Raw genomic sequence first — 27,543 nt, 5'->3', positions numbered from 1 at the left:
CTGCCTGGGTTAGACAGGGACCCCAGTGAAAACATGATGTGTTCATGGCGAGTGCTAGCTAACATACTAGCTAACACACAAGCTAACAGCAGCTAACAAGCTAGAGCTACCATCCAACGATTTAGATGTTATCCCTCTTGCTTCCTTGATAGGATGCCCTGCAATGGTAACGGGACACATGGGCGTGGTGGTGCAAGAACCGAGGAGTTACATGTTTTTTGTTCTTTTCACACTAGCTTAAACCCCAGCTAACATAGTAGCTAACACCAGCTAACACATTAGCTAACTAAGAACAATGTAGAAGGGGTTCGACTTCGAGAAAGGCCAAGCCATGGATCTTTTCTTCACTGTTTTCTCATTTATTAATTCATGTGAATAATACTCTGTACTATACATTATTAGTTGCAGCAATATGCATCTTATCTGATTCCTTCCTGTATGCGCTTGCTAATCACATTCATATAAAGATGTGACTTGGATGAGAACTATTTATGAAATACTACCTGTGTAAGAAACCCAATTGTTTTGTTTGTGATTACGATGCAGAAAACACACCGAGAAACTTCAATTTTCAAGTCAATAAATTTTCCTGGTTTTAAAAATAAATGTTCCAAACCAATGTTGGCCTGGTTATTGTTTCCTGTGGTACGATACATTTATCCAATAAAAATTGAGTTCTTGTAAGTCAGTAAAATATCGCTAAACTGTAAAAACTATACAAAATAAATAAATGCTAATAATCACTACTTGATACAAATGTTAGCCAGATTATCAGGTGTTGACTCCTCCCTATTGGTTAAATCGTACAGAATAATTCTTTATTAGGTAAGGGATAGGGGTCTTTTACTAAAATGTGTCCTACTAGGGTACTTTTACCCTCTAAAAGCCTGTCTAAATATCAAAGAACTTGGACCTTTTTCATTCGTTTCCGACATGAACAGTCAGGATGGTAAAATCACGATGTCCACACGATACAAACTGTAAAAAAAAGCTGTCACTTTTATTTAGCATGTTTACACAACACTCAACACTTCATAGCCTTGAGTCTTTAAATCATCTTCATCCCTTAAAGTGTTACCGTCGATTCAAAGCCGTCTACGGGCGAGGGGGCTCTCCGATGCCTCGCCAACGTTTTATTTTTATCGGGCGCTAGAGTCCTAAGCGTACGATGTCCGTGTGAGCAGCAGATTCAACGGTACAAAAAAAAAAAAAAACAGAAACCAGGGCAACAAATGGAAACGCAGAGCAACTGATGGCGGAGTCCCAACTGACGTTTTCTGAGTCATCTCGTAGAATTGTGTGTCGTTTATTTTTTTTACACAACACAAAGTTTCCCGTTTTTACGGCGCTGGGACAACAAAAATGGCCGCCGAAAAAGAAAAAAAAATTATTAAATTATATTAACAATAAAATCAGATTCCTTGCTAGCCTCATTTATGGCACTTGGATCGTCACCGGCAAGCAAACAGGCTAGCTCTCGAGCAGGTAAAAGAACGAACCAAACAACCCTCAAACAAAACACGAAATTTGTCTAAAAGATCGTTTTCTCGCCGCCCAGGGATTTCCAACGGAAAAACTAAAGAAGATGGTGGAACAAGAGCAAAAGAAATGCGAGGACGGCCCAGGTTTATGTTATTGTGCCAGTGGGCCCTCCTCTGAGTGGCATAACGGAAGCTAACCGAGGTAGCCTCAAACAAATTCTCCTGCCACAACGCTGAACTTTCGCCTCTTCGCTACAAAGGGGGTGCTTTGACAGGGGGTGTGGTCCACGACACTAACCGAGATGCATGCTGGGATACTGTCCGGTACCCCCCCCCCACATTCCTTGCCCGCCTTGATAAGGGGGGTTGGAAGGGGGGATGGTGATTGCCGTGACGACGGCGCGGTGTGTTTGAACGTCGGTCGAGCAGGGAAGGAAGCGTAGAGCAGCAGGTGAGTGACCCCCTGTGCTAAACCCTATTTATTAAACTGCCATTAAAGTGCCTTTGAGCAAGGCACTGAGAAGTTGAAACCACCAACCCCCAACCAAACCTCCCTCCCTCCTCCCATCACACAGACCCCCCAGGGGGAGGGAGGGAGGGAGGGACCGTGAGACCCCATGGGGGACAGGTCAAAGGTGAACTTACGAAGATGAGTGAAGACTCGAAAACCCCCCGATCTTGCGTTTCTGATTGTTTGTTCCGATAAAAAAAGAAAATGTGACAGAAGAAAACCCAAATAAAGACACAAATGATGTCATCATAATAATCATTAATACTAAATAAAATAAAACTTTGTTCACAAATGGGGGGGGGGGGGTTCCGGATGCTGGGATGTTGTCCGAAGACCCTATATTGGAGCGGTGGTGGGTTCGAGTCCCTGCTGCGGGTGTTTCACTTGGATCTCGCTCGCCCAGATCCGTCTATTCGTAGACGAGGGTCAAGTCTTTCCCGGGGGGGGGGGGGGGGGGGTGGGGCTTGCACCAGCACACACTACGTCTGGCTCGCCCAGGCTCGCCCAGAAAGAGAGAGGCTGAGAGAGAGAGATAGAGAGCGTGATAGAGAGCGACAGTGAGAGAGAGAGTGAATGAGTGGGAGAGAGCGAGAGAGGGTCCCCTCAGCTTACACAATACTGTCGTGTTCTTGGGTTTCGTTTTATTGAGAATCGTCGTCACAGGAAGACATGGAAATAAAACGTGTTTTTTCGAAATAGGACACAATGTGCGGCAAAAACAAAACAATAAATCGTATGCATAAAAAAAAAAATATATCGGACAAAGGAAACATTCTGAAAATGTCTAAGTGCACTTACACCGCTCTGACTTAAGTCTCTCCGCGGACCGGTCCAAATAGAGAGGGGGGGGTGGGGTCAACGTTGTTAGTTAAAATGGTGCGTTCCACATGCTATAGTAGGAGAGGCTTGGGTGGGTCGGGGGTGAAGGCGGGATACAGGAAAACCAAAACATATATTTCGGACTGATCTTCGTACAAAGCAATGAAAGACCTACGAAGTTGGATTGTTTGGTCGTCGTTGTTTTTCTTTTCATTTTTCAGTCTACGGCCGTTTTTTATCGGTCAGGATTTAGCTTGATTTTCCATCATCGACCGGTTTTCCATTTCCGATGCGTTGTCCGCAGTCTGCACCATTTCCATGCCGACCGTGCCGAAAACATACACCACACCCCCGGGGTTGGGGGTTAAAGGTCACCATGAAAGAAAACAAAAGAACGAAAAAAAAGAGAAAAACCCGATATCTTTTTTCAAATAAATACTACGAAAAAAAAAACTGAAATCCTCTGGGGACGTAGAAAAAAAAAAAGGAAAAAAGAAGGGCGGGTAAGCCTGGGTTGTTTTTTGGGGAGGGCTGTGGTTGCCATGGTTGCCGTAGCACATTCAAGTAAGTATGTATGTGGTGGGGGGTTCACATCGGAGGGGGGGCGTGGCTTGGGGAAGTGGGCGGGGCTAGTAGAAGTAGTAGTAGTAATAATCGTTTTAGCAGTAGTAGCAACGGACTAGCGGGACTACTGGGTTGGTTGAGCCGTGGTTGGCCAGTCACGTGGCCCCGCCCCCCCCATAGGCCCTGCCCCCCCGACAGCGCACGGTTCTGTGGTTAAATCCCCTTTTTCATGTCCTTGTTTCATCTTTTTTTTGTGTGTTTTTTCGTGTGTTTTTATCGGCGGTCAGGACTGCGGTGTGTGTTATGAGGTGGGGGGGGGGGGTCACAGGGTTTGAGGGCGAGATCACGGCGGGGGTGGGGGTCGGGGGCGGGGCCTCTCAGAGCATGCCGAAGCCCTTGGCGTAGGTGATGGCCTTCAGCAGCCGCTCCCTCAGCTTCTCCACCGTGCCGTACTCCGGGAGCAGCAGCACGTTGAAGCAGGTGTGGGAGGTGGGCAACCTGGAGGGGGGGGGGGCACAGAAACACACACAGGGTAAGTGGCTAAAGTAGGCTAAAGGGGGTAGGCTAAGTAATAGGCAAAAGCGCTAGCCTTAAGGGGGTAGATGCTAGGCTAAAGGGGTTAATTGCAATGTTAAAAAGGGGCTTAGTGCTAGAATAAAAGGTGCTAGGTGAGATGCTATAGAGGCTAAAGGGACTAAGTGCTATGTTAAAAGGGGCTTCGTGTTAGCCCATTTAGCCTGGGCACTGAGCCCCTTTAGCCTAGCACCTTTGAGCAAGGCACTGAGAAGATGAAACCACCCACGCCCAGCCAAACCTCCCTCCCTCCCTCCCACCTAGCCCCTTTTAACATTGCAGTCAGTGCTAGGCTAAAGGGGCTAGACGGCCAGGCTAAAGGGGCTAAGCGGCTAACCTAAAGGGGCTAGGTGGCTAGGCTAAACAGGCTAAGTGTTACGCTAAACACAGTCTATCCATCACTAGGTCCTCCCATCACCACAGACGGTAAACAACATGGCCGCCGCAGGGGATATGGAGGCCCTTACCTCTCGGTGTCGGGGCCGTTCTTGGCAATGATCATCTTGAGCTTCCCCAGGCCGCCCACGGGGGCGCGGTCCGTCCCCGTGGTGAACTGCAGGAAGAGACGCTTCTGGTCGTCTCCGAACGAGTGCAGGGTCTCCCAGAACTCCCTGAGGGAGTGAAAGGGCAATTAGTGTATGACCTTAATGTACGCACTTAATGTATGCACTTAATGTACACACTTAATGTAGGCACGTAATATACACACTTATTGTGTGTTTGTACATCCTGGCACTTAATGTACGCACACTTAAGGGCTAATTATGGTTCCTCGTTGACGCAACGCAAGGGGGTTACGGACCCCTTACGTCCTTTCGGACCCTCCTTGTGTCCACAACAAGGGCCTGACGTGCGCCTCCAAAAAATGTTAACCTTGTGTCGAGGCGACGCAGCAGCAAGGGCTGTGATTGGTCATTGGCTGAAACCCGACGCAGAACCACAACAGGTTCACGACTGCGTTGAAGCGTCCGCGTGGTCCTTGCGTTGCGTCAACATGAAACCATAACTGAGCCCTTCACGTGTCGTGTTTATCTTACTTGATGATCCGGGAGTCTCTGTTGTAGCCGCCGTCGTATTCTGTCGTCTCCTCCAGAGCCAAGAAGTCTAGATTCTGAGCAAGAGAGACAGAGAGTTAAGAGAGAGAGAGACACAGACAGAGAGACAGAAAGAGAGAGAAAGTGACACAGAGAGACAGAGACACAGACAGAGAGAGACATAAAGAAAGTGAGATGGAGAAGTTTCCTTCCTCTCTCTACTCCCACTCCTCCCTCTCAGCCCCTCTCCCCCCTCTCTCCTCACCCGACTCCCACAGATGAGCAGCTCTATCTCCTCCGGTCTGAACAGGTACTTGAGCGGAGACTCGTTGGTGACCATGTGGAAGCCTCGTCTGAAGGCCTTGAACTGCTTCTCCACCGTCCTGTTCAGCACGTAGTCCGCGTACTGGGCCACAAACTCCTGCACCGCCGCCGCCACAATAAGAGTGCCATTAAGGAAATACAAATATGACAAAAATAAAAGTATGACAAATATAAAAGATCTCGAACATTGGATGTTAAATCCTACGTTTTGTTTTACATTTTTCACTGGAAACACGAGATTGTCCGTACAGTCTACGCTATTTCCCGTAACATTCCGGCAAATGTACTTGTCCTAAAGGTACGGCCACACTGAACGCATTACGCGCGTAACGTGGCTAACCTGCCACTTGATCATTGTGTCACAAAAATGGTTCAACGCGCCTTACCAGGGATTAAAATTAACGACGTCCCGTCATCCCTGGGACGTAATTAATTGTCATCGGGAGGATCAATATTCTCTCTCGGGTCGACCTCGGGACGAAGAGAATTTTGTGGGCACTGACACCACTCGCGTTTGTGTTGTTCAGTGAGACACAGAAACTGCTTGCAACAATGGTGACAGCCTTTTAACACTGCCAAGCCGGTTCGGTCGCAGCTTGGCAAGCCCGGCGATTTCACCGTCTTATCCCAAGTTTCCTGTGTAAAACCGAGGGGGTAAAATCCCCCGTTCGTCACGGTGAGGGCTTTCTTGGTTTACTGGAGAAGTCGGGGCTGCGCACGGAGTCTAGACTAGAGATGCGCGGATGAGCTGTAATGTCATCCGTACCCGCTGCCTAATATCAATATCCACCCGAAGCAATGTCTTTGTCAACAATTGATGCCCGCACCGCCCGATCATCGGGTGACCAGATTTTGAGTTGCGTGTTCCGCGTCCCGATAAAAGCCTGTCGGCACGCGAAAATGTCCAACCACTATGAAATGTCCCGTCTTCAGTGATAACATAGCCAACATGGTCTTATCATAGCCGATCATTAACTAAAAGCCACATAGAAAGAATAAAGCATCCAGCATATTTCAACAATGTGTGTGAGTTTGCCGTTTGTCTAGTCAATATGTTAGCCTACTTAATATTTATTTATTTATTTCAACCCGCCCGCAATTCCTCCAAGTAGGCTATTACTTTTTTTATGCAATCCACCCAACCCGTGGATTATCCACGTTGTCCGCGGGTATGAGTGCCAACCGCGCATCTCTAGTCTAGACCTCTTTAGAATAATTTGCATAGGCCTACTCCCGAATGTTTTTATTTTTTTATGAATGAAGACACCCGCATGCAAGAATGAGTTCACGTCTGAGTGTAGGCTACAAATGCGATTAACTATTTAAGTTCAAAAACGCCACATTCTTTATTTTGCTGACCACCAGAAAAGCCTTGTAAGGACAGTTCCTCTGGGTCTCTCTCGCAGATCGCACCATCTTTCAACGTCTTTGTTTAATGCGACTGCATCACCATCTTCTACATAATCAGCAGCTCGCGGATTTCACTTTCTCTCCAGTTGAACTGCTCATGTTGATATCCAGCGCCGTAGCACCAAATTCTGGGCCTGTATACAAGAGGTACTGATGGCCCCACCCCGAATTCCCCCCACCAGCCCCCTGCGCAGAATTGTTGACGGGGGCAGAATTGTTCTAAAGACTTTTTTTTTTTTTTATTCCCATCTGCCCCCCTCTGCCTTGGTGCCCCCCACAACTGTTTACCTTATACCCGCAGTCCGATGGGCCCTGATGATATCGCTGCGTTGTCTCTGTGGAGGAAGCGTACACCTCTACCCAAGCCCCCCCCGGAACCGCGAAGCCGTCACACTACATCAGAATGAAACCCATTAAAAACGCCAATGTGTGCAGGGTACGGGTGGGAAAATTGGGGTGCTAGCTCAAGCAGGCAATTTACCTTGGGCAGTGTAAACGCGCTGACCAGCATCCAATGCAGAAGTGACAAACATTGCAGTAGCAACGGGTGGCCGCAACGTGTGGCCCCTACGAGGTGGTACCAAAAGTGAGCAATTCTTTGTTGACTCACTTGTTAAACAGGCCGTTTTCACAGTCTTATTAAACCTATTTACAGCCTGGTCCAAAAAAACATTCTAGTCAGTATGTTTAGTTCATATCTCCATCATAACACTGAGGGGGGTGAATTTTATTTTTTTTAGCAGGCTAGTTTTTATTTTATTGGAGGTTAAAAATTATGAATAATTAGGGGCACCGCCTTGAGTGACAGCTAGCCGCCGACTCTCACCTCGACTCTGAGGCTAGTTTTCAGGATTAGAATGCTATCTAAAATAAATGAGGCGGAGTCAAACTATGACAAGATGGCGGCACTCATAAGCCAAGAGAATTGGATGCAGTTGGAATAACAGGTCTGCCCGGATGCAACATCCATTTTATATACTATCTACGCTCCTGCTGCAAGCGTGGTTTCTAAACGGGTGAAGTCGGACTGGAGGTCTCGCCTAGCCAATGACACTCTGAACAGCCTCATGCAAATCTCAATGCATGACCCTCCTCTTGACGAATACAACTCACTAAATGCAGTCACTAAATGGTGGAATACTGGCAGAAGGTCACTTTCTGTGACTAAGGGTGTTGGTTGTCATCTTGAAGCTAACAAAAATCTAGTCTGGAAATAAATAAATTACTTTATCAACATAATGTATTGTGTTTTTATTATATCATCAGTAAGTAACAACTCAAAATGTAAAAAAGATTCTTGGGAAAATTTGGGACGATTCGGACGGTTCAAAATGTTTTTCGGGACGGTGGTGAAAAAAGTTAGTTTTAACCCCTGCTCCTTACACGCCTACGAAGCTAATTGAGGCCGCCCAAAACGTATTTTCCCCCGCTACTTTTCTTTTGCTCCACAAACATGGCTGAGATCCCCACCATCGCTGCGCTGTATTTGTTGTGGGAGTTCGAGGAGAGTAGGAAACCCAAACGCCGTCGTGTTTGGGTGCATGAACATCCTCCGTAGGCGCTCACAGCTGGGTGAGTTTGACCACCTCCTCCAGGAACTCCGCCTGGATGACGGCTGGTTCCAGCGGTACTTTCGGTTGACTGGGGCCATGTTCGATGACCTGCTAGCCCCGGTTGGTGCCAGGATCTCCCGTCAGGACACCAACTACAGGCGCTCCATATCAGCTGCGGAGCGCCTGTCCTCCGTCTCTCTGCCAGTGACGTCGGGTCAAGCTCAACGCTGATTGGCTATCGCAGCTAAACGTCACGCGTAGGAGCGTAAAAATGTAAATTTTTTGAACTCCGCGCGTAGGTGCGTTGGGCGCATAGGTGCGTTATTTAGGTGCATAAAACGCGCCAAACGCGCTGCTTTAGCGCGTGTAACGCATCTACTCGCCTAAACCAATGGTTCCCTATGCAAAAATGCAGATTTTCTACGCCTCTAATGCTCGTAACGCGTTCAGTGTGGCCGTACCTTAAGACGCTTTGAATAAAAGAGTATGCTTAACGCCCTGAAAGTGAACATACAGTGGGGCAAAAAAGTATTTAGTCAGCCACCAATTGTGCAAGTTCTCCCACTTAAAAAGACGAGAGAGGCCTGTAATTTTCATCATAGGTAAACCTCAGCTATGAGAGACAAAAGGAAAAAAAAATCTAGAAAATCACATTGTCTGATTTTTTAAGAATTTATTTGCAAATTATGGTGGAAAATAAGTATTTGGTCACCTACAAACCAGCAAGATTTCTGGCTGTCACAGACCTGTAACTTCTTCTTTAAGATGCTCCTCTGTCCTCCACTTATTACCTGTATTAATGGCACCTGTTTGAACTCCTTATCAGTATAAAAGACACCTGTCCACAACCTCAAACAGTCACACTCCAAACTCCACTATGACCAAGACCAAAGAGCTGTCAAAGGACACCAGAAACACAATTGTAGACCTGCACCAGGCTGGGAAGTCTGAATCTGCAATAGGTAAGCAGCTTGGTGTGAAGAAATCAACTGTGGGAGCAATTATTAGGAAATGGAATGCATACAAGACCACTGATAATCTCCCTCGATCTGGGGCTCCACGCAAGATCTCACCCTGTGGGGTCAAAATGATCACAAGAACGGTGAACAAAAATCCCAGAACCACACAGGGGGACCTAGTGAATGACCTCCAGAGAGCTGGGACCAAAGTAACAAAGGCTACCATCACTAACACACTACGCCGCCGGGGACTCAAATCCTGCAGTGCCAGACATGTCCCCCTGCTAAAGCCAGTGCCTGTCCGGGCCCGTTTGAAGTTTGCTAGAGAGCATTTGGATGATCCAGAACAGGATTGGGAGAATGTCATATGGTCAGATTAAACCAAAATAAAACTTTTTGGTAAAAACTCAACTTGTCGTGTTTGGAGGAGAAAGAATGCTGAGTTGCATCCAAAGAACACCATACCTACAGTGAAGCATGGGGGTGGAAACATCATGCTTTGGGGCTGTTTTTCTGCCAAGGGACCAGGACGTCTGATCCGTGTGACGGAAAGAATGAATGGGGCCATGTATCGTGAGATTTTGAGTGAAAACCTCCTTCCATCAGCAAGGGCACTGAAGATGAAACGTGGCTGGGTCTTTCAGCATGACAATGACCCCAAACACACCGCCCGGGCAACAAAGGAGTGGCTTCTTAAGAAGCATTTCAAGGTCCTGGAGTGGCCTAGCCAGTCTCCAGATCTCAACCCCATAGAAAATCTTTGGAGGGAGTTGAAAGTCCGTGTTGCCCAGCAAAGGCCCAAAAACATCACTGCTCTAGAGGAGATCTGCATGGAGGAATGGGCCAAAATACCAGCAGCAGTGTGTGAAAACCTTGTAAAGACTTACAGAAAACGTTTGACCTCTGTCATTGCCAACAAAGGGCATGTAACAAAGTATTGAGATGACCTTTTGTTATTGACCAAATACTTATTTTCCACCATAATTTGCAAATAAATTCTTTAAAAATCAGACAATGTGATTTTCTAGATTTTTTTTTTTCATTTTGTCTCTCATAGCTGAGGTATACCTATGATGAAAATTACAGGCCTCTCTCATCTTTTTAAGTGGGAGAACTTGCACAATTGGTGGCTGACTAAATACTTTTTTGCCCCACTGTAAATGGAATACCCTACCAGGTGTGAGTGTGGTTGGCATACTGGAATTGCTGTTGAATACTGGAATAAATGGGATGGGGGATGGCCCCATCCCAGTTAAAGCTAGGGTGGGCGGTTCACTTCAGAAGCGTGCTTCGACCCGTTTGTGTTAATCTTTCTTCGATGGTAGAGCGCCGAGGTCGAAGTGAAGCGCTGCCTCCTCACCTTCCGGTTGTCGTTGGTGACGGGGATCTGGTCCCCGTTCTCCCGCAGGTCATGCATCAGGGGGTTCCCGAACAGGTCAGTCTGGGAGATCTGGAAAGTGATCATCATATCCTCCTCGACACTGCCCTCGTAGGAGAGCAGCTCTGTCAGGCTCTGGAACAGCACCTGGGAGACAGACGGACAAATTTCACTTTTACATCTTTCTACTTTTGCAGCCATTTTATGTCGTTTACATAGTAGAACTACTGTCGTATCTAGAAAGAAAGTCATTTTATGCCAAACTATTCAGCTTTTTCAAATTTCAAGCTCCCAAAAATAAATGAATTTATAAAACTGTCCGTGGCAGGAATTATTCCTTCTACTGCTGCAGGAGAAGAGACAGAGAGAGAGACAGAGAGAGAGAGAGACAGAGAGATAGCGAGAGAGAGACAGAGAGGGAGCGTGCAAGCGAGTGAGACACAGACAGAGACAGAAAGACAAAGAGAGACAGAGACACACAGGTCAGCCATGCTGATATGCAGCTGTTCTTTGAACCATTAGCATCTTCCTCAAGGCTAAGGCATCTTATGGGATTTCGCTCAGACTTCCCTGGGTTGAAGAGAAACTTCAGCTCGTTTTCAGATCCTCATCGCCTTGAATTTCAAATCGAGAGAGCGAGAGCGAGAGAGACATAATAAAACGTTGTACCGGGTTGGAGTCGGCCAGGTCTCTGAGCGTCCCCTTCTTGCCCATGAGCTTGCGGTAGACCACCATGGGGAAATGGACGTCCAGGATGCAGTTGTTGTAGATGGCCAGGCCCAGCACAATGCCGATCAGCGTGTACTGCCCCTCGTTCTCCAGCGATGACGGGTTGAACCAGAACAGCTTGGTGGTCTCGTCGTAGGTGAACATGCCTGTGGACCCGAGACGGCGAATACGTTAGAATATGCGGGCGCTAAAACGGATACGTACCCGGTAAAACTAGTGCTGCCAGTAATGACTAATTTTCCAATTAAATCTTTTGACAATTTTTTAGATTACTTCACTGATCTAAATGACTAATATAAAAAAATCAAGTGTTTGTTATTTCATTGTGTCCATTTTATTTGTTGCGAGGAGGTGTTATGCAGGGGTTGCCAATTTGTTGATATTTCCATTTAGTGTTGTGCATGCTAAGGCTGTACGGTATGTACTAAAATGTATATCACGGTATGATTTGAGGCATGGACGGTAACGGTATTATAGCACAATATGTTCATTTTATCCTCTAATTTTGATATATAAATGCTTCTGAAGGGGCAAAATACTGGTTAGGCAGCAAAACTGCACAGAAAAATGCAAAATCTTTTCTCAAGTTACTTCCATCTCTGAAAAACACAAACATTTAATAGTATGGATTTATTTCTCCACTTGCTCGAGGAGAGGGCCTTGCCGTATCATTTTGGCATCTCAATTTGGCTGAAGTGTGTGCGGGCAGGTAACGCGTACCTGGGATTGAGTGTTTCTCTTAAAAGCTCTATCGACATTTTGAAAGGGAACCATGTCCTTACACAGGTAAACAGTGATGAGGTTTATTATCTCGTTCCACCGCTGGCTTTTTTTGTCGTAAGGACTGGCTTTGGAAAATGCCTGCGAAAGCGATGTCTGAGATGCAGAGACAGCTTCATGCTACCAGCGTCTGTCTTGTACGGTGTGGAATGAGAGCTTGTGAAGGGACTATTGCGCAAGCATGTAGGCACGCAGCAAGCCCGCCTCCACGCTTGCGCAATACTGCATAAGAAGGCAGTATCGCTGTCAAATCTGTCCCTGGGAAAAGAAGCGTTGCGCCGAATTGAAAAAGGAACTACGTTTCGTTACCATATTTTTAGTAGTTGTGCGTAACTTTACATTTTACATGAAAAAGTAGTTATGTTACTGTAATAATGAGTTACTTACTTTATAACGCGTTACACACATCGTCTACCGGTCACACCGGTCTCACGGTAACGTCAAAATCCATACCGTAGTGCAAATTCACACCGGTGTAATTTCTATACCGTTTATACCGTACACCCCTAGTGCATGCTAGGGCTGGGCGATAACCCGGTAGTAAGAGTTATACCGGTATATCTTTGAAAGAGATATGTAGTTGCGACAATATCGGCATACCGGTATATTATATATTATTTTGATGTTGCCTTGCGGGCGACTCCCCACTCGTCGACTAAAAAAATTGCCGTTGACTAATTTTCATGGTTGATTACGTTGACTAAGTCGAAATAAAACTGGGCGGAACGCAAAACGGAATAAGTGGAGCTGGTTTCAAATCAAATCGTTTTCTGACTCAAATTGATCTTCATTCGAAGGTTCTGATATCGATTTATAAAATCCTATGATCGATCTTTTAATGTAGACGTGCGAAAAAGCTGTACAATTCACATCATTAGTTCTATGAGAATCAATTGTATCCCTAACCGATAAAATTGATAAAGAATCGAAATCGAATCGTTTCGGGAAATCAGGGGCGATACCCTGAACCTCCTCCACCCACCTATGTCGACGTTGAAGATCTCCTCCACCACCAGCTGGAAGAACTCCTTGGACACGCCCCCCTCGTCGACACCCTGCTCGCCCTCGAACTCCACGTATAGCTGCTTCTTCAGGTCGGCCGGGTTCTCCATGGCGATCATCTCCAGCTACAGGGGGAGGGGAAGAGGCATGAGAACGACCACCTACTAGAGCTCACACTAGAGCTCACTACTTTGAACACTAGAGATGAGGAGAGGCATAATAACCACCACACTAGAGCTCACACTAGAGATGAGGACAGAACCACCACTCACTAGAGCTCACCCTAGAGATGAGGACAGAACCACCACTCACTAGAGCTCACACTAGAGATGAGGACAGAACCACCACTCACTAGAGCTCACCCTAGAGATGAGGACAGAACCACCACTCACTAGAGCTCACACTAGAGATGAGGACAGAACCACCACTCACTAGAGCTCACACTAGAGATGAGGACAGAACCAACACTCACTATAGCTCACTAGAGATGAGGACAGAACCACCACTCACTATAGCTCACACTAGAGATGAGGACAGAACCACCACTCACTAGAGCTCACCCTAGAGATGAGGACAGAAACACCACTCACTAGAGCTCACAGTAGAGATGAGGCCAGAACCACCACTCACTAGAGCTCACACTAGAGATGAGGACAGAACCAACACTCACTATAGCTCACTAGAGATGAGGACAGAACCACCACTCACTAGAGCTCACACTAGAGATGAGGACAGAACCAACACTCACTATAGCTCACTAGAGATGAGGACAGAACCACACACTGTAGCTCATAGGGGTGGGAAAAACAATCGATTCTTCGATGCATCGCGATTGTGTGTAACGATTCCGTCTCGATTTAGATAAGTTAATAATCTGAATTTAAAAAAGAAAATATATATAGCTATATATATATAGCTTTTTTATTTTATTTATTTGTTTGCCTCCTACAACATTCTGTTAGACAGAGACGGATAATTAGAGTAGTTTTAAAAATATTTAATTTATCTTGAATGTGATTTGGCCAATCTGATCTGTCTGGACGCGAATGCGATTCAGCCTACGCATAGCATGCACATAAAACTCACAGCCAGACACAAGAACGACAAACAAGTTCTTATTCTTATAATTGACTAAGAGAAGCTTTTTCTTTAATGACATAGAAAAGAAAGATTAGAAAGAAAAGAAAACTAAATCTGTTTATTTTTTACCTACTTCCATAGCGTGTTGTAATGCAACGTGCATTGATTATTGCATTGTTCATAGAAAGTCATATTTGTGACAAAAGCTTTTTCTCTAATAAAATATTAGATAAGGTAATTAATCTGTTGATTTCTTTAATGATCATCACAAAAGTTGGAAGTGATTAGCAAACTTTGAGTCGCAAATTCAGATGTATATATATTTTTTGGAAAATCCCGCATGGAAATGTAAATAAAAAAAATATATTGCTTCGAGATTAGGGGTGTAACGATACACGTATTTGTACCGAACCGTCACAGTACAGGCACTCTGGTGAGGTTACAGAGGTATACCGTGGTGCGTAAATGTGGCGTACATAGCGTTAATATGGCGAATGTTTTGCGATGCGGAATTTAAAACTTGAAGTCGGAGTTCCACCCGGACCCTTTAGCCAAAGTATACAACTCTGACTCTGTAATCCGACTCCGTAACTACGGAGACCCCTCAGCAGCTCTCCGTCGGGATGTCGGATACGCAATGCAATTCGCCGCCCGATCTATCTTATATGTTGACTACAAACAATGTAAGCAGTGCTGTAAATACACTTCCAAAGCTTTTCAAATCTTATTTGGTGTTTTATTAGTCCTTAAGGTGCAAAGTAAACAATGTACAAAGTAGTTAAGATGCAAAGTCAAACCGGAGAAGTGATTCCGGAAATTATTTTGTTAGAGGACCAATCACAGCCCTTGCCGTCTCCGTTGTGTCGACCAATAGGTCCATGGCGTCGACGGATAGTTAAAAAATATTGGATGCGCATGTAAGCTACGGAGAGGGTCTCTGACAGGCTCTCCAGCTATGGAGGGGGCTCTCCGTGTCTATGTACAGCACTTTAACATGCACACGCTAAGGATGGGCAAAGATCATCGAATAGTCGGATAGTCTGAGTCACGTAGAATATCGAATAATGAATGTGACTATCGTTATTTATTACACGGCTCTTCTCAATGCTGTGGAACGCTCCGTTCACTTGCATGGGCCTTCACAACTTCCGGTAGTGAATAATTGTTTGATAATTCAACGTTGCTAAGTATATAGTGTGGCGAAGTCACGCCCCTTCCGGTAGAGCTCATGGGACCTATGAGATCGAAAAATATGAATGGGTTTCAATGGAGGGAAAGTAATTATTTTCTGGTCTCAGTCTTTAGATGCCCTGGATTACACGTATGTTGTTTGTGGATTTAAATGATAATTTTTCATGCAAAGAAACTGAAAAAATTCGCGAAGAAGTTTGATAATATTAGGTTTTGTGTGAGGCCACTTTGTGAACTACAGCTCTTCGCTGCTCTCGACGCGAATGATATACGTCACCACCCACACTTGGAACTCTGGTACAGACATGGCGATCTCTCTGCTCCACTTCACCGCTTTTTTCTAAGGGGAGGATAAAAGCATCGAAAGAGGTGAAAACCATTATAAGTTCGGGCATGTGGAGAGTTTCAGTTATGCCGATGGGGAGACTGTCGGTCGCAGGGAGCGTGACGTCACATACGAGACGTGTAGTCTTTCTCATTGTGTTTTCTCTACAGCCTTTACCTGAACAATTGCACAATAAACGGTCAAACTCTTGACATGAAAAATTATCATTAAAATCCACAAACAACATATGTGTAATCCGGGGCATATAAAGACTGGGACCAGAAGATAATTACTTTCTCTCCATTGAAACCCATTCATATTTTTCAATCTCATAGGTCCCATGGGCTCTACCGGAAGGGGCGTGACTTCGCCACTCTATAATGACCGCTGTCAAGGAAAGCTTAGCAACAAAAGTGTCCTTGGTTGCCAAGCGACGTCAATGTCTTTGGCAGACTATTTCTCCGCTGATCAACACTACGAATGCTGGTAACAAATAAATTGTAAAAAGACACACCGTGTGAAGTTATTTTTTTGACATGTCTAGTTCACCGTCATGCAGGCTGTGTTCAGTAAAATAAATAAATAAATAAATAGCGATCTGTTTTCGGCGCATGTAGGTCTATCTGCCTTAGCCCACGTTGAAATAATTTTGATGTTGAATGTTGATGGCGCAGTAGTTGAAATAAACAGATTGATTTCATATAAATCATAAAGCCTCTCCCTGTGTCATTGTGTGTGCGTGTATCCGAAGTGCGTGCGTGCGTGGGGGGTTCTTGATTGACCGATTTTCGAACATTATTTGAATACTTCTAAGCGAATATCGAATAGTATTTTTGCCAGAAATGATCATCCCTATCACACGCATTTGAAAAGGCACCATCCAGGTGTTACTATCACCGTTGCTGTGAAAAAAAAAACGAGCTGTGCAAATCCAACTCACGAGACTATTTCAACAACCCCTGTCTGGGAATTCCGAAATGCAAATGCCATAACCAAGTTTATTGGTGTTTTCATTGCTGCTGATCTACGGCCATTCTCCGTTGTTGACAAACAAGCAGTTTTCTTTAAATGTCCCCCTTAACTATGAACCGTACCGTACCGTGACTTAAAAACCGAGGTACGTACCGAACCGTGACTTTTGTGTACCGTAACACCCCTATTCGAGATGCATCAATAATCGTTTTAGAATCGAATCATTGACCTCTGAATCGGAATCGAAACGTGAGGTGCCAAGAGATTCCCACCCCTAATAGCTCACACTAGAGATGAGGAGAGGCATGAGAACCACCACTCACACTAGAGCTCACACTAGAGATGAAGACAGAACCACCACTCACTATAGCTCACTAGATATGAGGACAGAACCACCACACACTAGAGTTCACACTAGAGATGAGGACAGAACCACCACACTCACTAGAGCTCACACTAGAGATGAGGAGAGGCATGAGAACTAGGGATGTGTCAGAATATTTGATCATTCGTTCCCGAGGGTCAAAGACAGTTTTTAACATTTGGGCCGTTAACATTTTTTCCCATTCAAATAAACAAGAATTAACGGACGGAACTAATGTTGGTTCTGTAGCACTATTAGTTTTTCTTATTATTATTAATCATGTACAGAAATACAATATACACAATACACAAGAATAAGTAAGGGATAATGCCCGACTATGTGTCGACGGTGGCCTCCGCGAAGTCCATTAATTCCTTATAATGAACACCTTGTTGGGCCTGATCCTGCTTATACCATGGTCACTTAAAGAAAATAAATTAAGACCATTCATTTATATTTTTATGCGTTTTACAATCCAAATATAAAGTTTTTCAAAAGGCATAACTTTGTTTCCTTGGTAACGCCTGAGGGTTTGACTAATACCTGGAACAATCATACCCTCCCGTAAGGTTCTTATGCAACGGAAACGTTCTTCACTCCTCCAGTAAATAGGACGGACCTTAGCTGCGACTTGGCAACGGGAGGTATTCTAGTCCGCTCAGCTATGAGCCAGAGAGCTAATGTTATGAGATGCACATATTTATAATTCAAAATTCGTCCCAGCCTTTATACCACAGATACTCTAGGGCAGTGGTTCTCAACCTTTTTTGAGCAAACTCCATCCTGACCATACCCTGATCCTCTGGCGCCCCCCCCCCGAATGAAAAAATGATAATAAACGAACAACCCCACTCACACTCGTGTTATATTGCTTAAAGGTGTCAATGCATCGTTTTTCATTGATTTCGTGGTGGTCACTAATAGCAATCAATGCCCTCTGAGTCGGTTTTGGTGAAAAAAAATATAAAAAATAAAAATGAGTATTCATGACTTGCAAATGTCTCACCTCTGATTGGCTAACAGTACTGGCCATCACTGTAATAAACCCAATTAAACTTCCATGGTGCCTGTGGCCCGGGCACCGTGACCTTGGGCACCGGGACAGTGGCCATGGCACTCCCGCGTCAATTACCAGCTCTCGTTCTGAAGATTGAATCACCGCGCCATTCGTTTCAATGGGAATCGCGACGGTCTATACTTTCAACATAAAGTGTACATATTTATAATTTGAATTTCATCCCAGCCTTTATACCAGATACTATAGGGTCTATAGCATATGCCCGCGTTTTCTGATTACAGTTTAATGCATTTTTTACAATTTACCAGCTCTCATTTTGAAGGCTGAACAGACAATTTGACTGGAACTACTAGGTAAGCAGGTAGTTGTTTTTTGCGTGTAAGATATTAAGTGATTTCTTTCCGATGATCCATGGCTGCCTTTGTGAATGTCGGCACACATCCAATAATCAATTATTTGTTCATACCACCCACTGATTATTCGACCATGAAAAATTTGAGATATTCACATCCCTAATGAGAACCACCACTCACACTAGAGATGAGGACAGAACCACCACACACTAGAGCTCACACTAGAGATGAGGACAGAACCACCGCTCACTAGAGCTCACCTCTAGAGATGAGGAAAGAACCACCACTCACACTAGAGGCCACACCCACACACACTGGAGCACACAACCACACACACATACTTTGAAATGATGTGGCTGGAGATTCAACTGTATTAGAATCTCTCTTTGGAAAACGTAAACGTGTAAACATCACACCGCTAAGAACAGCCAGAATCCAAGATGTTCAATCCTTCATTGTTTCTTCTAGCAGTGAAACAATCTCTTTCCACAAGTCATATCAGTAAATTCATCATCCGGTCTCGGAGTTCTTGAAACCAAATACAAGGCTGTATACAAAATAGAGCGTGACCGATACTGGAATTTAGGGACAGATGCCGAAATTAGGGAATAAAAGATTATCGATAAATATATCGGCTGATATTCCAAATATTGCTTGGTCTTCCTAAAATCATGTGCTAAACGAACCAATGACCTGCATTATTCTGTAACGCACAATTCAAACCATGGCTCGGGATTCGGGGGAATATCGTCCGATAAAAATCAACTATCCGATATATCGTCCGACCTCCAACCCAAAACAACCACATCATCCCACAAACCCCAACTGAAATCCCTGCACAAAAAAAAAACAAACACTCATCCCTCCATAACACACGATCCAAACCATAACTCTGAATTCGGTCGTCCGACTAAAATTAACCATCCGATGTATCGTCCGACCCAGAACAACCAACTAGGGAAGGGCATGATTAATCGACGATCGACTAATTGATCATTAAGAATTTCGTCGATGACGTGAATTTTTCAATCGATAAAACTAATGCTATAAAATATCTTCAAACGGTGTGTCTTTTTACAATTACCATTCGTTGTGTTGTTCAGCAGAGAAAGAGTCTGCCAAAGACGTTGACGTTGCTTAGCAACCGGAAGCGCTGGGGTTCATAAGTTACCGGACTACTTTCGGAGTGATAAGAAAGACGTGAATCATGCAAAAAAATAAATCTACGTTCCTTGACAGCAGTCCAGTTCGGTGTGCATAAAAGTACAGACGGGCCAATTGTGAACTACTGCAACTGCTGATGCCATCTCTCCAAGTTAATGGAATAAGTGTATACATGTCGATTATAGCGGACTACACCACCTCTTCTATTCCGCATGGAATTATATTCCAATCAGAGAATTGTATTTTGATTAACCGCGTCTACATGGACACTTTTGATCCGATTAGATTTATAAATCGGAATAGATATATTTCTATCATGCAATCCGAATGTACTGTATATATGGCATTTACAAAAGTGGCAAGCGTAAGTCCGTATGTCTCTCGCGCCTTCTCGTGTATTCCGATTGAGGCTTATATGTGATCCTTTTCTATTCCGATTGAGCTGTTCTTACAAGTGTCCATGTAAACGCGGGAGAATTAACGATACATTTTCATTGCATTTTGAATATAGCATATAAATAGTTAATTTAAATATAAAAATCACTACAACCAACTAGAGATGGGCGATATGGCCTAAAATCCATATTGCGATATACATTGCAGCCTCTTGCGATAACGATATAAAATCATAAAATAACCGTTTCAGAACAGGTTACATAGACCCTAAGGAAAGCCAAACTGCTAAATGTATTTAAAAAAAAAGAGAAATAAAGTATGTCATTTCGAGAACATTTATTGTGAAACACTGTAATCATACAACATAATGTTGCAGATAAATAAAATTAGTATTGGGTTTCTTTCCTTTAGGGCAAACCATTCTAAAAGGCAAAGAACAGTGGAACAGTGTCTGTTCCAAGAAAAGGAACAGACACTGTACTGACAATTAGGGATGGGCATGATTAATTGATGATCGATCATTGATTGTTAAGATTTTTGTAGATTACGTGATATTTTTAACCATCAAAAGGAGGTTGACCCAGCCGGAGAGGTGGTCTCGGAGACGTTGCTCAACATGGAGCAAATATCCAAAATGTCTTTTGGATATTTGGGTCCGATATCCAAAAGACATTCCGTCTCCTCTTTCCTCCATGTTGAACCACCACCCGACGGTCCGACAAAAGCAAGTAAAATGTATGCTGGAAAACATAACTTAAAAATGCCGATGCATTTAACACATTCCGAGTCAGGATGAGGGAGAAGGAGTTGGACCAGTCCACAGATCAATGTATATCACGCTGGATATCCATGATTGTTGACTTTCACCGGTGCTTCCCCCCCCCCCCTTTTTCTTTAACGCTTTACAACGCCCCAGACCTTTTTGTCCAATGATTTAACCCATTCAGACCGGATCACGCATCTGTGCGTGTTTACCTTTAAGACCGGATTGCGCATCAATGCGTGTTTACCATTAACCCATTTGTACCCTGCGCGGAGCAACATTGTATCTACAAGATACAATGTTGCGCCGCACAGCAGCCGGTACAAATGGGTTAACGTTCTTTGCACACATGCAGGTTTGTTGACGAATTCTGGCACTGTTGCGAAAATTGCAATGTGAAAAGGAATTGCACCAAACCAAAAATTAAACATTGTATTTTGCGTCCTCAACATGCATTATCGCGATAGAATTACAATCTCTATCGTAGGCCATTTTTGTTATCATTTATATCGTATATCGTTTATATCGCGCATTACTACAACCAACATCATCCCAAAAACCCCAACTCAAATCCCTGCACAAAAAACAACACTACAAGTCTCTCCATAATGCACGAGCCGAACCATAATTCGGATTCGGTCGTCCAATAAAATAAATCATCCGATATACCGACCTCCGACCCAAAACAACCACATCACCCCACAAACCCCAACTCAAATCCCTGCACAAAAACAAACATACTCATCCCTCGATAACGCACGGAGTTGACGACGCACAACCTACCCGTACCATAATTCGGAACTTGGGGAAATATCGTCCGATAAAAATCAACCTTCCGATAATTCGGACCGGTTCCAACCCAAAACCATATCATCCCGCAAACCTCAACTCAAATGCCTGCACAAAAAAAACGCTTCAAAACACTCCATAATGCACGGAGTCGACGACGCACAACCTACCCGTACGAGCGCGTCGTCGATGATGTGGTCGCGCCGCACTTTGAGCCTCAGGTAGGGGTTCAGCTGCTGACCCTGCACCAGGCTGTACAGCACCGTGATGCGTCGCTCGCTGTACATGCGGATGCGGTTGTCGTAGTACAGGCCCAGGTTCTTCGTCACAGCGTTGAGGATGAAGGGGCAGGTCATGAACGAGAACTTATTCTCCGTTTCCACCTTGAAGAAGGTGTAGTCCTTGTCCATCTCCAGCACTTCGTTCAGCGGCTCGTTCACAAACTCCTCGAAGGGGACCAAGGGTCGGCGGCAGTCGCTGGCCCGGACCCCCAGCTCTGTCTCGAGGGGGTCGACCCGGGGGCCCTTCTTGTTGCGCCGCTCCTCCCCCAGCAGCTCGTGGAGGGTCAGCTCGCTGGACTCGGGGACGGGCTCGTCATCCGGCTCCTCGTTGTGGCCTGTGTCGACCTCCCCGCCCAGGACGTCGGCGTAGTAGAGGATCTTCAGACAGCGCGTGGCGCCCACCACCGCCTCGTCGTCGTTCACCAGGTTACGGCCGCCAAACTCGTGGCTGATCACCTGCAGGGGTCAGAGGTCAGCTAGAGGGTCAGAGGTCAGCTAGGGTTAGAGGTCAGAGGTCAGCTAGAGGGTCAGAGGTCAGCTAGGGTTAGAGGTCAGAGGTCAGCTAGGAGGTCAGAGGTCACCTAGACTCTGCATAGCCTCTCCCCCACACCCGTCTTACCCCACTAGCCCCTATGGCCTAGCCCCTTTAGCCTATCCCCTTTAGCCTAAGTGTAAGTGTAGCCCACTAACTTACAACTTGCTCTGGTTAAAAGCATCCACTAAAGGTAAAACCGCAACAGTGACTCCTCCTCACCTTGTAGGTGATGAGCTGCTGAAAGGTCTCCAGCATGCGCCGCAGCGATGCCGCGCCCTGCCGCGACCACAGCCGGGCCAGCTTGGCCAGGGCGGCCAGCGGCAGCTTGCTCATGGCCTTGCAGAACTGCGGCAGCGCGATCTCCAGGTACTCTGGGCTGTGCAGGTTACTGTTCTCCATGACGATCACGAAGAGGTTGAGGTAGTGGGGGTCGCGCGAGTACACGTTGTGGTAGGTCAGGTCGCACTCCACATTGGGCGAGAGGTACACCAGCGCGTTGAGGAAGGCCGCCTCCACCCGCTCGTTGGAGAGCAGACGCGCGTAGACCCGCCGCACCGCCTCCGCGTCCACCGACACCTCGTCCGCCCAGGGCTGCTGCATTGTGGGGAAGGAAAAGCAGAATCAGGATTATTTTGGTTAAGGGTTAGAGAGGGAGGAGAGAGCAAGGGGGGAGAGAAAAGAAAGAGAGAGAGACAGAGAGGGGAGACAGACAGACAGACAGACAGAGAGAGAGGGGAGACAGAGAGAGAGAGAGAGAGAGAGAGAGAGAGAGAGAGAGAGAGAGAGAGAGAGAGAGAGAAGGGACACAGAGAGAGAGAGGGGAGACAGAGAGAGAGGGGAGACAAACAGACAGAGAGAGCATGAGGGGAGACAGGACGCGGCATTAATGGGGCAAAGATGGAGAGGACGACTACGATTATTCAAGCGGTTATTTTAGTCAATTTTTAAATCACGATTTATCGATTATTTTTGTATCATGTTTTGAGAAAACATGATGCATTTATTCAGCATTTCTCTGCAAAAAAACACTTTGTAACTGAGAAAATAAATTAAGACAATCCTTCACATCGAAAAGGTTTAAATTGAAAGGAATGTACAAATATGTATGGAGCTGTTCTGCAATTTCTATAAAGCAGTTTAGAATTAAATGAATGAGAATAAAGAAACTAAAAATGAATTAAATACAGTTAAAAAATAATAATAATTTGGAGATTGTGTCACCAAAAACCAAAACCACGATCAAAACCCCTCTTTAACTCCCAGCCCTACCTCGTCGGCCACTAGGGGTCCTGCCCCGCCTCCTTCACCCCCGGCGACGCGCGACAGCGACGAGGAGGCGGGCGGGTCCTCCTCCATCTGGTCCTCCACCTCCTTTTCGTCCTCGTCTTTGTCCTCGTCCTTGCCCTGGAGGGACTTAAGCTCCTCCTTGGTTGGGGGGGTGGTCCGGCGGAAGGACGCCACCAGCCCCTCCGCGCTGGAGAAGACGCGGCCGATCACGCGAATCAGCGGCGAGTAATCGTCCTTGGCAGCGCACAGGGCCAGGATCTCGTACACCTTGTCCTCCGTCAGGAAGCTCACGTCTGGGGGGGGGGGGGGGGGAACAATGTTAAAGGGGTGATATCATGCTTTTTAGGGGTTAATATTTCCATTTGGGGGTACGACTAGAATAGGGTTACATGCCTGTATGGTAGAAATATTATTTATTATCCTCACACTGTTCATTGCAAAACCAATTTCTGCGTCTTTCAAAGATGGTCTGATTTGTATCATGTTGTGTTAAGGCCCGCCTCCCCGAGTAGCCCAGTCTGCTGTGATTGGTCAGCACGCCCACTCTGTCGCATTTGGTCGAATGCTTTGCATGTGCGTCGGCAAATTCAAGCCCCTGAGAAGATGTAAACAGTGCGGGTAGCCGGGAGGCGGGACTTCAGCACTTCAGAACCACCGACTGCAGTCTGGGAACTTTTCCATGGAAGAAATTTTCAGCGCAAACAAGCCATTTCACGCACACTTATTGAGGGGTGTTCTCGGTGGACACGAATACTCCCTCTGGCTGATTTTTCTGGCTTAGCAGACATTAAACATGTATACATACGTTGTCATGACCGCCAGGGAAATCAACCTAACAACACCTCACCTTTAAAGTCCTCACGCACAAAGGGGGGTAAAAGGCCCTAATCGTAAAAGTAAATGCAGAACACAAAACAACGCCTCGAGTCGTTTTCGGTTTCACTCCAAGATCGCAGGTCGAAGGTTAAAGGCGGCCCTCGCGCAACCAACCAACACACACACACCAACCAACACACACACACCAACCAACACCCAAGGGCTGCTTGATTATAGGAAAAATCATAATCACGATTATTTTGGTCAATATTGAAATCACGATTATTCAAACGATTGTTTTTGAGTTTGAAAATATGTTGCATTTATTCAGCATGTCTCTCCCGAAAAAAACTTTGTAACTGAGAACTTTGAAATTTCGCCTTAATAAAATACACAAAATGGTCAAAAAGAAAATGTTCCAATCTAAAATAATATACAGATATGTATCCAGCTGTCCTGCCCTTTCTGTAAAACATACAAAAAATAAATAATCAATCATCACAATCAAAATTCAATTAATCGCCCAGCCCTACAACACACCAACCAACCCACCGATAAACCAACCAACACGGGCTACACCTCACCTTTAAAGTCCTCCCGCACAAAATGCCCGCCATCCCGGTGGTTCACACGGCTGTTCCCGCACGCCGCCGCCGCCCCTCCCCCGGCGGCGGCGGCAGCAGCCAGGGCGCTGCTCTCTACGTGGGCCGAGGTGGTGCCCTTCTTAGAGGGGTGGGGGTCGCAGAGCGGTGCCCCCGCCTTGTAGAGCTCCAGCGAGCGCACTGCGGCCGCATTGTTGTCGGTGCGGAGGAAGCCGGGGGACGAGGCGCAGCCCGCGTTGGAGCAGCCGCCATCGCCGCAGCCCTCAGTCAACTGGTGGTAGTAGCGCTCTATCAGATGCTTGGCGGCCGCCCGCTTCCTGTGAGGGGAGGGGGAGGAGGGGGGTGGTGAGGAAACGCAAAGTGTGAAGGGAGGGAGCAGGGGACTAATGTCAGGAAACCAGTGTTGCCAGATTGGGCATGAAATCTGTCTCAATCTGGCAACACTGCAAGAAACGCCACTTATGAAGGGAAGGGATGAGAGTTTATATTTTGACTTTGTTATTCTTTAAGCAACACAACATTGTAAATTCAAGGGTCGTACTTTGGAGTATTATCGCGAAAGCATCGATCCTCCAAAATGCAGTTTCTATGCAACAATGTAGTGAACATTCCTGACCATTACAGGCTTTATATAGGAGGTTGCTAGTTGGATCCCCGGCTCCTCCTAGCTGAGTGTCGAGGCGTCCCTGAGCAAGATGCCTCACCCTGACTGCTCCTGACCAGCTGGCTGTTGCCCTGAGTGGTCGACTCCACCGTCGGTGTGTGAATGTGTGTAAGAATAATTGTAAGTCGCTTTGGATAAAAGCTTGAGCAAAACCACCTAAATGTAAATGTTAATGACTGAGCCTGAGGGTTAATTTATGTGGCACTCAATCAAGGGTTCAGGTTTAGGGTTGTGAACTGTCACCGACGTGTTTACTGGTCTGACACCATGTCAGGTGAACAGAGTAAAGAGAAGTGTCACATGTTCTACAATACATCCATGCCCCGAGATGCTTGAGATTTACACAGACTTTCAACGGGAGTTGTCCTGTAAAGATGTCAAACCTGGCTGTCTGTTGTAAACCAGCAAGAGGAGATCGCTTTCCAAGCATTGCAATACATGATCATAAAACACACACACACACACAAATGCCCACTTCTGTATGCTTGCACAGATACACAAACAGGCAGGCACACACACGCACACACACACACACACACAGGGAAGACACCTACACAAACACAAACAGGACACACATGACAGACAGACTTGCACAAACGGAACACACACACACACACACACACAAACACTTCGGTTTGCGTGCACAGCAACACAAACAGACAGCCAGACAGACACAAACAGAGACACACACACACACACACAGATAGAGACAGAGTGACTGACACACACACACACACACTTCAGTTTTGTGCTTACATTCGGCTTGTTTCGGGGTTTTCTGCCTGAGTCTCCTCGTGTTCTCTGACGGAGCACAAAAAAAAGGAAGCATCACATCAATCACCGCATCAATAATAAATGTGTGTGTGTGCGTGCGTGTGCGAAGATAACTGCAACTAACAGGCTTCCAATGACGCTCTGTGCACCATCAGCAGCGCTCCCCGACACCCGCTCAGGTGCCCCTGTGATGAGGGACCTGAGCGGGCTGTGCAGAGCCGGGCAGCGAGCGGGCATGCGACACATGAGCCGGTGTTTCACACAGCCATCCCCCCTTCTAACCCCAGGACGGGTACACATCAGGCCCAATAAGTCCCGGTGGTCTCAAGTCATGAGCCGCGTTCAAACCCATTAAACACCCGACTCACCTCGTAGTGTTCACCGGTGACAGTGCTGCGGTGACACGGTGCTCACTGCGTACAGCCGGAGCAAAGTTGTCAGACCTACTAACAAGCTGCCTTGCTAACTAGCCGCTAACAGGCGGATGCGTATATGTTGAGCTGCGGCTAATGTTAGCTCGCTAAGCTAACGCTCCTAACGCTACACAACCCTCTTGGATTTTGCGTTAATTGTGTAACAATACCACTCACTATTGCGAAAAAAGGTGTCTTGTTATAAGTGCTTGATACAATATTTATTACATTTAAGTATTAGTTATTGATAATCTTATCAATAACTGTTGACAAGCAAGTTAGCCCGAGCAAGAGGCTAAAGCTAACGTCAGGCCTCCGCCATGAAGCCGCGGCTCTTTCCTGCGGCGCGTACCCACCGGTCGGACCCTCCCGCGGGGCTGCTCTCGGCCTGCGGTGGCGCACACTCACGGTCCTCCTTATCGTCGGGATTCATACGAGACTTTCTCCCGTGGTTGTTATTCTGTCGGTGCGTGTGTATTCCCGAAATACCGGTGAGTCCGTCCTGGCCGATGGGTGTTAAATATTGAATTAAAACTTCATTCAAGGCCTTTTTGTGGCGTGTTCTATCCTCTTTCTGATGTTTACCGCCATCTTGACTTCAGCAGTCAGCGGTCGAACCCTCGACCCACAATGCACCGC

At 46.0% G+C, this 27,543-nt stretch overlaps 1 protein-coding gene across 1 annotated transcript; it reads right to left on the bottom strand.

The window, feature by feature from the left end:
- Positions 1 to 1,003: 1,003 nt before the first annotated feature.
- Positions 1,004 to 27,484, bottom strand: LOC307076875 (ubiquitin-protein ligase E3A-like). The gene is made up of 13 exons (XM_079738094.1): positions 27,261 to 27,484; positions 26,474 to 26,518; positions 25,036 to 25,370; positions 23,618 to 23,928; positions 22,568 to 22,942; positions 21,703 to 22,269; positions 13,098 to 13,242; positions 11,276 to 11,481; positions 10,589 to 10,753; positions 5,248 to 5,403; positions 4,986 to 5,059; positions 4,416 to 4,559; positions 1,004 to 3,873 (listed from the first exon to the last, which is right to left on the bottom strand). The coding sequence occupies exons 1-13, from the start codon at positions 27,335 to 27,337 to the stop codon at positions 3,753 to 3,755; spliced, it is 2,721 nt and encodes a 906-aa protein (XP_079594220.1). The 5' UTR covers positions 27,338 to 27,484; the 3' UTR covers positions 1,004 to 3,752.
- Positions 27,485 to 27,543: the final 59 nt, after the last annotated feature.

Source organism: Pollachius pollachius, assembly GCF_949987615.1.
Source record: "Pollachius pollachius genome assembly, chromosome: 6".
Classification (NCBI taxonomy): Eukaryota; Metazoa; Chordata; class Actinopteri; order Gadiformes; family Gadidae; genus Pollachius; species Pollachius pollachius.
The sequence above is the reverse complement of the archived record's forward strand: the minus strand, read 5'-3'. Positions and strand labels throughout refer to the sequence as shown.

Bases quoted from the DNA above. Each gene is read 5' to 3' on its own strand.
- LOC307076875 (XM_079738094.1), bottom strand. From the start codon at position 27,337: ATGAATCCCGACGATAAGGAGGACCGTGAGTGTGCGCCACCGCAGGCC. The intron at 26,519-27,260 runs GTGGGTACGCGC...GTGCTCCGTCAG, and splicing joins CCCGCGGGAGGGTCCGACCG to AGAACACGAGGAGACTCAGG. The intron at 22,270-22,567 runs GTGAGGAGGAGT...TGACCCCTGCAG, and splicing joins AGCAGCTCATCACCTACAAG to GTGATCAGCCACGAGTTTGG.